The 12183-nt window shown below is 41.5% G+C and overlaps 1 protein-coding gene across 5 annotated transcripts in view; it reads left to right on the top strand.

Moving 5' to 3' along the window:
- Positions 1 to 10889, top strand: part of SORCS3 (sortilin related VPS10 domain containing receptor 3) — a 626056-nt gene extending 615167 nt beyond the window's left edge. For all 5 annotated transcript variants that reach the window (XM_081543145.1, XM_081543168.1, XM_081543160.1 and 2 more), the window contains 2 exons: positions 8024 to 8184; positions 8959 to 10889. In XM_081543145.1, coding sequence (XP_081399271.1) covers positions 8024 to 8184; positions 8959 to 9023 — 226 coding nt within the window. In that variant the 3' untranslated portion in view covers positions 9024 to 10889. The remainder of the gene's footprint in view (positions 1 to 8023; positions 8185 to 8958) is intronic.
- Positions 10890 to 12183: the final 1294 nt, after the last annotated feature.

The following is a 12183-nucleotide window of genomic DNA, read 5'->3' as shown; positions in this document are numbered from 1 at the left end:
CTGTAAAAATCTGCATGCAGAAGTATACATTTTTTAATCCTCCTCCCTATTTTTCCTGTTTCTAAAGGTAAATCGATCAGAAAAACCAAACCCCACATGTATTCAAAATTTATTTTTGAAGACCAGAGGAGGGGTGATATAATAGGATACTCATTAAAAACATGAAATTGAAATCAATAATTCTGTACCATTATTTAGATAATGTAAGGCATCTACCAAGCATACGCTGGTCAAGAGCGTGAACTCAAAAACTAGACAGACTCAGTTTTTACTTTTAGCACTTGCAGCCTTAGGCAGTTGAATCTGCCTCTCTAACCAAGCCTTCATTTCTTCACATGTAAAATGGAAGAGCAATAATACTTTATAGGTTTGCTACATGTTTTCAAGGTAAAAATATCTATATCTAGTACATAATAAGAAAATCATGAAAGCTAAGCTATTATGAATAACAGCATGTCTCTGGAAGGTGCCTCCTATGTCACAAACTGGCACATAGTAGGCTCATATGTATCAGTGGCATAGAAAGGTGCTTCACAGGAAGTCTGTGTAAAGTAAAAGTATCATTATTTGTTGTCAGGTGAATTTTGAGAGTATAGCTTTGGAATTTTTCTAAACTCCAAAGGTAATGCTTTTAGATTTTGGAAGAGATCAGTGGTAAACATGCTTCACTCTACTTCCCCTTCCCCCCAGCCCCTGTCAGCTCCCTGCTAGTGGATTTCTCAGGCTTTACAAACAAAAAAAGTTTTACTCAGTGTACATCTAAGCACTAGCCAAACAGCAGAAATCTTTCAACACTCTCCACTAGAAGATCAAAGCGGGATTTACCTTCCTTCTCAGTATATAGACTAATACTTGAGTCCATGTCCTCTTGGATCATGATGTGTCAGCCTACCTACCGTGTTCCCTTTGAAGAAGGGAAAATCTTTCATATCCAATTAGCAAAGATTCAATATATTAATAGAAATGGCAGGGTCAGAGCAATACCCATTTATGGAGATACTTCAGTTACGTACAAAGCACATTCTCATTCATTCAAGAATTAGGTTTTGGGGACGCCTGGTGGTTGCTGAGGCTTGAAGATCAGCTAAACCAAATTTATCACCTTCTGGCTCCTAGAACTCCATGTTTGCTGATGACAGGGACCAGTAGAAGTCCTGCAAAGAGGTTTTTGTGTCAAGTGTCTCTAAATTAAGGCCAGAGGTATCCTGTGACTTAAGAAAACTTTCTCTTCTCTTGTAAACATTGTTAAACTCCCTAGATAGTCAACTTATTAATGTAGCTATCTCTTAATGTGCAGACTTTAATACTTGAATCTGTGCTAGGCAATGGCATCTCTGAATTATTCTACCTCTGTAGAATAATTAAATACCAGCCAACCCTTTCTTAAATACCAGCCAACCCTTTCTATGTCCCTGACAGTAAATTAGGATACAGGAAACAAATGCTAGTTAAACTGGATAAACAGTTTGAGTCAGTTAAGAGTAACCAATCATCAGTTAACTTTTCTTTTCTAGTCACTTTTTCTGGAAGCTTTCCTCCCAGTGCCCAAGCCCATTGGCTGAGGTCCTGTTGGATCTTCTTGGATCTCCCTTTATTTCTTTGTTCTCCTTGCCCTCTCACTACTACCTGGAACTCCAATGATAGCTATATGGAGGGTACCTGGCCTGCCGGCAAGTAAAGGTCAGATTCTTATTCATGGTTCCCAGAGTCTCCTTTGCTTCTTTCCTTTCTGTCCAATAGAACTTTCTGCAAAGATGAAAATTGTTCGTGATCTCTACTGCCCAATACAGTAGCCACCGGTACAGTGAAAAAACTGAATTTTCAATTTTATTTAACTTTAATTAATTTAAATTTAAATAGCTACAGCTGACTGCCAAACACGGGGACAGCAGAGGCTGGGGGAAGTGTCCTTCTCTGTCTGTTCCCAGATCACTCACCAGGCTCTGTTCTCAGACCCCAAACTCTCTCTCTGCCATCTCCATATTAACTCATTAAGCCAGTAATTCATTCAGCAAACATTTATTGAGTGCCTACTCTGTGCCAGGCATTGTCTACAATCTCCGCATCCCAAGTGCTCACTTAATAGAAGGGGAATCAAATTATTTAAAGGAATCTTGGAGATCATATTAACTCTTTTCTCCTTCCTCTGTTAAGGGACTATATTTGATCTTATTCTTGGATCAGTTCAGTTCAGTTCACTCACTCAGTTGTGTCCGACTCTTTGCGACCCCATGAATTGCAGCACGCCAGGCCTCTCTGTCCATCACCAACTCCCGGAGTCTACCCAAACCCATGTCCATCGAGTCGGTGATGCCATCCAACCATCTCATCCTCTGTCGTCCCCTTCTCCTCCCACCCCCAATCCTACCCAGCATTAGGGTCTTTTCCAATGAGACAACCCTTCACATGAGGTGGCCAAAGTATTGGAGTTTCAGCTTCAACATCAGTCCTTCCAATGAACACCCAGGACTGATCTCCTTTAGGATGGATTGATTGGATCTCCTTGCAGTCCAAGGGACTCTCAAGAGTCTTCTCCAACACCACACTTCAAAAGCATCAATTCTTTGGCACTCAGCTTTCTTCTCCGTCCAACTCTCACATCCATACATGACCACTGGAAAAACCATAGCCTTGACTAGACGGACTTTTGTTGGCAAAGTAATGTCTCTGCTTTTAAATATGCTATCTAGGTTGGCCATAACCTTCCTTCCAAGGAGTAAGCGTCTTTTAATTTCATGGCAATTAATTTCACCATCAGCAATGATTCTGGAGCCCAAAAAAATAAAGTCTGACACTGTTTCCACTGTTTCCCCATCTATTTCCCATGAAGTGATGGGACCAGATGCCATGATCTTAGTTTTCTGAACGTTGAGCTTTAAGCCAACTTTTTCACTCTCCTCTTTCACCTTCATCAAGAGGTTCTTTAGTTCTTCTTCACTTTCTGCCATAAGGGTGGTGTCATCTGCATATCTGAGGTTATTGATATTTTTCCCGGCAATCTTGATTCCAGCTTGTGTTTCTTCCAGCCCAGCGTTTCTCATGATGTACACTGCATATAAGTTAAATAAGCAGGGTGACAATATACAGCCTTGACGTACTCCTTTTCCTATTTGGAACCAGTCTGTTGTTCCATGTCCAGTTCCAACTGTTGCTTCCTGACCTGCACACAGGTTTCTCAAGAGACAGGTCAGATGGTCTGGTATTCCCATCTCTTTCAGAATTTTCCACAGTTTATTGTGATCCACATAGTCAAAGGCTTTGGCATAGTCAATAAAGCAGAAATAGATGTTTTTCTGGAACTCTCTTGCTTTTCTGATGATCCAGCGGATATTGGCAATTTGATCTCTGGTTCCTCTGCCTTTTCTAAAACCAGCTTGAACATCTGGAAGTTCACGGTTCACGTATTGCTGAAGCCTGGCTTGGAGAATTTTGAGCATTGCTTTACTTGCATGTGAGATGAGTGCAATTGTGCGGTAGTTTGAGCATTCTTTGGCATCACCTTTCTTTGGGATTGGAATGAAAACTGACCTCTTCCAGTCCTGTGGCCACTGCTGAGTTTTCCAAATTTGCTGGCATATCGAGTGCAGCACTTTCACAGCATCACCTTTGAGGATTTGAAATAGCTCAACTGGAATTCCATCACCTCCGCTAGCTTTGTTCGTAGTGATGATTTCTAAGGCCCACTTGACTTCACATTCCAGGATGTCTGGCTGCTATTTTGTGATATCTTAGGCAATATAATAAAAAATCATTTTGTGAAGGCTTTTATTTTCTGAAAATTCTGCCTAATAACACCTTCTTTCTGGACTGTAGATTTGTTTTTTTGTTATTGTCTAAGAAAACTTTTTGAGTTGTTGTATTTTCTAGACTTTTTTTTTTTCCAGTAAGGCTTTCATGATAGTGTGAAGCCTACTTTGCTTCTTCTAAATTCTTCTCACAAGCTTCTAACACTTAATCATAGTTGGAACAAACAAATAAAAGCTGAAATTCATATAGATGACTTGGAATGATCCATCTTACTCCTCTTATTAAGATCCTCTTATTAAAACTTATATGAATGTATAGCCCAGGATGTGCCTCTAAATTTCATTTCCCACCTTTCTTTTCTGCAAAGTGAGGTTAAGTCTTGACTTATAGTCTCAAAAGTCTTACAGGTGGATGTATTAAAAAAATGAACAGCAATTTGAAAAAAACATTTAAATGCTGCCAATTGTGACATAAAATTCATTCTCTTCCAACCATCTATTAAAAATATTGAAAAAAGGTGCATTTTCAGAGACACAAATAAAGGGAACAATCTTTATAAGGGCAAGTATACCCAAATTTGGAGAAGGCAATGACAACCCACTCCAGTGCTCTTGCCTGGAAAATCCCATGGATGGAGGAGCCTGGTAGGCTGCCATCCATGGGGTCGCTAAGAGTCGGACACAATTGAGCGACTTCACATTCATTTTTCACATTCATGGGTTGGAGAAGGAAATGGCACCCCACTCCAGTGTTCTTGCCTGGAGAATCCCAGGGACGGGAGAGCCTGGTGGGCTGCCGTCTATGGGGTCGCACAGAGTCGGCCACGACTGAAGCGACTTAGCAGCAGCAGCAGCAGCATACCCAAATTCTCACAGGTATCAAACATTAAAAAAGCAGGAATGGGGAGACAGTGATCTTTGGCTAAAGCTCTGAAGCACCCAGACTTGTGTGATCAGGAGTGGTTTGCCTGCCCCTAGCACCTAATAAATATTACAGTTGATCCCAACATTCATGAGTAATATGTACATTTATGATTAGAAGAAATCTAAGTCGTTAGGCTGCCTTTCTATTTAGATAAGAAGAAAGTAAGGTCTAGCATGAAATTTTAATTACATTTAGAGAGCCTTTGGTTTGCTGGCTCACACATAATCTATTCATTTAAGGTTCTTGTAAATTATATTAAGCTAGTTTAGACCAGTAGGAGTCAAGGGACACCTCCCTTAATGTATGGAAAGCAGCCATTAGAAACATGAAAATTGGATGTCAGTGAAAGGTAGAAACTGTCCATGTTTCAAACATATTTTGAGGTCCTTCCAAATTAGCTACAGAAGACATTATTAAATGCCCCATGTTCTACTTCATTGTGGGGTTGAAGCAGGGAAGGGAATGTAGATGTTTAAAAATACAACTGGTTGGCACTAGAGCAACAGAGTGATTCTGCTTCACACTTTCACAGAATGTTCTAGATTGGGATGGGTGTCATGTGTCTTGAGTTTTAATAGCATCTATGCCAGTAATCAACTTCATGAAATGTCTGAACTTCAGGCCAATTTCCCCACCATTTAATGAGGTAAGACAGGGCTCTTCTACCTGTAAAATTCTAAGATAGAAGTGTGGTCTTTTGTTTGAGGGCATAATAAATGAAAATAGAGCATTGGCTTTGAGGTCATTTATCTATTTATTCGACAAATACTTACTGACTATAAACCACATACCAAGCATTGAAAAAGCAAGAGAGTTCCAGAAAAACATCTATTTCTGCTTTATTGACTATGCCAAAACCTTTGAGTGTGTGGATCACAATAAACTGTGGAAAATTCTGAAAGAGATGGGAATACCAGACCATCTGACCTGTCTCTTGAGAAACCTGTATGCAGGTCAGGAAGCAACAATTAGAATTGGACATGGAACAACAGACTGGTTCCAAATAGGAAAAGGAGTACATCAAGGCTGTATATTGTCACCCTGCTTATTTAACTTATATGCAGCGTACATCATGAGAAACGCTGGGCTGGAAACACAAGCTGGAATCAAGATTGCCGGGAGAAATATCAATAACCTCAGATATGCAGATGACACCACCCTTATGACAGAAAGCAAAGAAGAACTAAAGAGCCTCTTGATGAAAGTGAAAGAGGAGAGTGAAAAAGTTGGCTTAAAGCTCAACGTTTAGAAAACTAAGATCATGGCATCTGGTCCCATCACTTCATGGGAAATAGATGGGGAAACAGTGGAAACAGTGTCAGACTTTATTTTTTTGGGCTCCAAAATCACTGCTGATGGTGATTGCAGCCATGAAATTAAAAGACACTTACTCCTTGGAAGGAAGATTATGACCAACCTAGATAGCATATTAAAAAGCAGAGACATTACTCTGCCAACAAAGGTCCGTCTAGTCAAGGCTATGGTTTTTCCAGCAGTTATGTACGGATGTGATAGTTGGATGGTGAAGAAAGCTGAGCGCCGAAGAATTGATGCTTTTGAAGTGTGGTGTTGGAGAAGACTCTTGAGAGTCCCTTGGACTGCAAGAAGATCCAACCAGTCCATCCTAAAGGAGATCAGTCCTGGGTGTTCATTGTAAGGTCTGTTGTTGAAGCTGAAACTCCAGTACTTTGGCCACCTCATGCGAAGAGTTGACTCATTGGAAAAGACCCTGATGCTGGGAAGGATTGAGGGCAGGAGGAGAAGGGGATGACAGAAGATGAGATGGCTAGATGGCATCACCAACTCGATGGACATGGGTTTGGGTAGACTCCAGGAGTTAGTGATGGACAGGGAGGCCTCGTGAGCTGTGATTCATGGGGTCGCAAAGAGTTGGACACAACTGAGTGACTGAACTAAACTGAAGCACTATGTTAAGTGTATAGCATTGAAAATGGAAAATGTTGACCTTGCAGACATGGGTCTTTGGTGGGAGAGAAAGACAGAAAACAAGTCCACACACATGGCCTTTTCCATCACCCTAAACCAACACCCTATTCATTTCTTTCATAGACACCATCCTGCTATTACACATTTATGGTGGGAGAGTTTGGGTGGCCAGGAGCGGCCTCTGAGAGTGGCCTATAAGCCAAATTCTGAAGGGAAAGAAAGACTCTATCACAAAAAGAGTAGAAGATGTGTTACAGAGGCAACAGTTTATTCAAGGTCCCCAAGATGGGGACGAGCCTGATGTATTAGAATGTTGAAACTCAAAGATTGGGTTTCAGACTAGTGGCATCAGCATCAGCTGGGAACTAGGCAGAAATGTAGAATTTCAACCCATCCTGTTCAGACCTCTAGAGCAACAAATGCATTTTAATAGGAACATGGTGAGGCATAAGCACACTGAAGTTTAAGGAGTGTGGGATTAGAAGAAATCAAAGGAGGCTACAGAAGCTGGTGCGCAGTGGGTCAGGAAATAACAGAGATGAGTCAGGAGATGAGTACTCCTATAAGATTAGAAGTCTTAACCTGCCTGCTTCTTCAACCTTGAGTCTGTCTGCCTTGTTTCCAAACCTACTACTTTGGTGTCTTTGAAGGAAGTTACTTCTCTTAATCCTTGCCTTAGATAGCATCACTGCCTCAATGGACATGCGTTTGAGCAAACTCTGGGAGATAGTGAAGGATAGGGAACCCTGGCGTGCTGCAGTCCATAGGGTTGCAACGAGTTGGACACGACTTAGTGACTGAACAGAGAACAGCAATCCTTGTCTTAATCCTCTCCACAATCCTAAGAGAAAGCTATTGTTATTCCTGTTGAACAGATGAGGAAACTGACTATGGAAGTATTTAAGATACTTCGTCCAGGGATGGTGTTCTGAAAATGGTAGCAGTGGTTATAAGTCTTTTATCTCCTCTCCTTTTTATAAAGGAAACCAATGTGAGTTAATTAAACTGATGTAAACTTAGAAAAAGCTGTCTTTTCACTATGATGCCACCTCATAGTCTCAAGGTTCAGCTCCTTTATAAATGTAATAACTGGTAAATATTTTAAGGGTTTTAGTGCACAGCTGGTCAATAGTATTGCCCTTCTCTTTACACTTGCTGGTTTTGCCCCAGAAAAAGGTGAATTCCTTGGGGAGTTCTGTGGTTTACAACTCCCCTGGGCATCTGGTTCCCTCCTTGGGTTCTTTGACCTCATGAGGACAGTATCTGGGTGGCCAGTATCTGGGTGGCCCCTTTCCCTGACTTTGATCCTGTAGCTTCCTCCTCCCAGTTATCACCCAGGATTTCCAATTGCCTCAGTGTGGCAAGCCCTGTGATTATAATCTGATTTTGCTCCTGCCCCATGTAGGAAAATACCCTGGATTAACATCTATGCTCAAGTCCAGCACGACAAGGAGCAGGAGATGATCGGGTCAGTGAGCCAAAGTGAAAACGCTCCCAAAATCACACTCAGTGACTTCGCTGAGCCCGAGGAACTGCTGGACAAAGAGCTGGACACCCGGGTCATAGGTATGTGTGCTGGAATCCCCAAGCTCCTGATTCCTCTGTCCTCCAGACACTGAGTCAGCCAGCCCATGTGGTCTTTCCTTCAGGTAGAACTAGTCTGGAGGGTGGGGAAAACAAACAATTGCCTCATGACATAAAACCTGACATAATCAGATTTTAAAGTGTCTGCCTCCTCTGACCACATGAAATTGGCAGAACTTTTTCTCTTGAAAGTCGATCAAGATCCAGAGTGCTGGAGTCTGAGTGGGAGAGGGCTGAGGCCAACTATCCATTACTATTGGACTTTTTATTTTTTCCTTTAAGGCAAAAACATTATGCACCCTAATAATCACACAAATAGGGACTCTGCCATCAGACAGCCCTGGATTCATTTTCTTGCTCTGTCAGTCTGCTAGCTCTGTGATCTCTCTGTGCCTCATATTCCTCATCTGTGAAATGGGAATAACATTACCTGCCTTGTAAGATTGTTGTGATTATAAAGTGGCATATGTCATTAGCGCAGTGCCTGCCACATAATAAGTGTTCAATTCCTATTGGCTAGTACTATTGCGATCAGAAGAGTATAAGATGGCAAGATATTGATGCTACCTTGTGTGCTGGTGTGGGAGAGGGCAAACGTTAAACATAGATTAGCTAAGGCAGTGAACTGATAGGATAGACTGCCCTGTTTGATAAACACACATCAAGGTGGCTTGGTATTCAGCAATAAATAAAGCAAAGATCCATCCTCCTGTGACATGCACATCCTTACCTTCCTTTGTCTTCTCTCCCCTGCAGGAGGCATTGCCACCATTGCAAACAGTGAAAGCACAAAGGAGATCCCCAACTGCACTAGTGTTTAATACCAACAAGCCGCGTGGTCAACCATCTTTCTGACTTTTTATTTTTGATGATTCCTATTACTCTTATTATGGAAAAATGAAAGTGTCTTTTTTACCTATTGTTTACCAAGGGCCCCATGAATAGCAGGCAGATGCTTAGCTTTGGGAGGCAAAGCATACTTAGCTGATTATGAGCCACAGAGAATAAATGGCTGTTTTTGTGCTAAGGGCAAAGGATGCGTCTTCCTATGGCTTTCTTACTTCATTCTGCCATTTATAGTGCAAGAAATCTTGTTTCCCCTGTGGTCTGTCTTTTTATTCTTTAAGTTGGGTTGGTTTTCCACTAACTTCCCATCTTCCCCCTGCCCCCTACAACACCAAACCACCAGTACCCACCTTCTCCCTCCCAGCACACCCACCTAAAACATAAACCATTTCCCAGTTAGATCTGCAGGAGGTAGGTTGGTGGGGAGTGAGCGTGGCTGCAGAAAGTGCACACCTGTCAGAAGAGACCCTGCCTCATGCATGTCCATTGCGAGGCTGCAGATGGCTTATTGTATATAATTACGATGTAAATAGCTTTTTATTTCCTAAGAAATAATTTAATGTTTAGTAAAAAAGAAAACTGAAAAAAGAAAGATGCATCTGTTGGCTTATGCACTCACCTTCGGAGCTGACCCACCCCCAGGCCTGCTTGATGTGTTGGGTTCTGGATGCTCCCCAGTTGTCTGTCGCACTTAACTCTTGCATCTCTGTGTCCCTGCCATCACTGGTTTCTATTTCTGTATATAAAGTGGGGAGGGGGAGTACTTCTTTGAAACAAACAACTGGTAAAGGGAGGACAAGAGTGACATCATAGAACACGTGGGTTTTGGGTCCCATCTGTGATGTGGAAGAAGTTGCAAGATGAAGTCCACTGGAGACTTCAAACTGAAACCCAGATGGGCAAACAAGGCTTCCCCCTCCAGAAGAATGAGGTTGAGGATAGTTATCCGTCTGAGGTTTTCTCTAAAGAAGCCAGGCAATGGATCTAAAAGAAATGGCATTCTGTTTTCTGGTTGGATTCCATGGAATTGTATAATGCTTGCAGGGGATTCTCTAGCTATTCGTAACTCAGAAAGGTCCCTTGGGCTCTAGGTTAAGTCCAGTGAGTGCCTCGGCCTGGGAGAAGTTAGAGGTGGGAAGGGAGCCAGCTCTAGTGGAATCATGTGACCACGCAAACCCTGCAGGCCAAATAGGGGTCTAGCCTTTAATGATCTTAGTCCAAGTTGATTTTAGCAAAGCTGTGCTACTTGCTTGTCAGATGTACACAACTTCCTTAAAGTCAAATGTCTGCCTTCAGTTCTCTTAAGACAGTTCTTGCATCTGGGGCGAGTAACTTTCAAAGCCGGTGTTCTCTTCTCCCGCACCCCAAGCCCCTTCACACATTTCACATGTCAGTTCTTTTTAGGAGGGTTGCTTGAAGCCATGCTGTAGCATTGTTTTATTTTGGACTCAGCCTGAGCACACTTGTTTTAAAGAAAAGATATGTATATATCTATGGAAGGAGAGGCTAAATTTTGTACCTGTCCATTTTTGTGGGATATTGTTCACATCCTTCTCTGTGAGACACTGAGAGAATGTGACCTCGAGAAATTGGACTGGCTACAGCATAGAACTAGGACTATTTCTAAAGATCCCGCTTTTTCATTTCAAGGGTTAAATGGGGCAGACAATTGCAATACTTGTACTAAACACTGGAATACAAATGCATGAGTCATATCTATATATACAGTATATGTACATATACTGTTCTTGGTTTTATTGTTCCATTTGAATATTTCTACTGTAAAAAAAGACAGTGGTTTTGAAATTGTTGAAAATAAATGTATTTTTGTACATCAAAGCTATATACCTGGCTGAGAGTTCTCTTTGGGCAATTGTCTTGACTTTTTGTATCATTCAACTATTGCTACAATAATTCTCCATGGGTAAAAGAATCTGACAAGTATATAAGAGCAGATATTGATGTTTTGCTTGTGAGTCTTCAGGTTGGCTGTGATTTGGCTGAGCTCACTTGGGGTTGACCAGGCTTTCCTGAATGCATCCTTCAGTTGGTTCAAGTCTGCTTATCATTCTGAGACCAGCAGCCCCCTGGGGTATGTTATTTTCATGGTAGCTTACAGAATTCAAGTGAGACCAGCAGCATACTCTATCCTCTAAGGCCTTGGCTCAAAATGGCCCCTCTATTACTGTCACTGATCTTCCATTAATTGAAGAAAACCATATGGCCATGTTCAGTATTAAGGGGCAAGGGAAATAGACACTGGTGCAAGGCATTACTGAATTACATGGCAAAAGGTGTGGCTATATAGTTCCAATCTAGGGAGGGTAAGAATAATTGAGAACAATAGTTCAATTTAGTCTACCTATTCATTTTCTGTGACCTCATGGGGAGCTTTCATTAGATGGCCCATTTGAATCAGGATCCAAGTTTCCCATCCCAAATATTTGTGGCCAAGGCCTTTGAGTCTGACACAAGCTCCCAGTAAGTGGTAGAGGTGGGACTCCACCTCAGGTCTGAAAGATTTCAGCAAGAGAAATGAAAAGAGAGGAAACCAACAAGATACATATCCTTTTCATTTTTTAATTTTAAAAAAATTGGCGTATAGTTGTTTTACAATGTTGTACAACAGAATAAATTAGCTATGTACGTCTATATCTATATCTATCCCCTCCCTCTTGGCCCTCCTGCCCACCCATCTAGGTCACCACAGAACATAGGCATCCGTGTTCACTACAGCAGTATTTATAACAGCCAGGACATGGAAGCAACCTAAATATCCATCAGCAGATGAGTGGATAAAGAAGATGTGGTACATATATACAATGGAATATTACTCTGCCATAAATTGGGTCATTTGTAGATATGTGGATGGATCTAGAGTCTGTTATACAGAATGAAGTAAGTCATATATCCCTTATTAAAACCTTTTTTATTCTGATTGATGCATCAAACTAGCAACAAATCTCTTTCCCACACTGAGTGAGGAATTTGGAAGGCGGAATGAATGGCTCTTCTGCACATTAGGTAGTAAGGAGTGAACCAAAACCTAGAATAAGGGCTATAGTTAGATGTTTTAATGTTTTAGTAATCAAAATATGTGATAAATTTCCATGGATCCCAGAAACCCAAGAAACC

Source organism: Giraffa tippelskirchi, chromosome 2, assembly GCF_054371585.1.
Source record: "Giraffa tippelskirchi isolate mGirTip1 chromosome 2, T2T-mGirTip1v1.2.pri, whole genome shotgun sequence".
In the NCBI taxonomy this organism is placed as follows: domain Eukaryota; kingdom Metazoa; phylum Chordata; class Mammalia; order Artiodactyla; family Giraffidae; genus Giraffa; species Giraffa tippelskirchi.
Note: the sequence above shows the minus strand (reverse complement) of the source record. Positions and strands in the feature narration are given on the sequence as shown.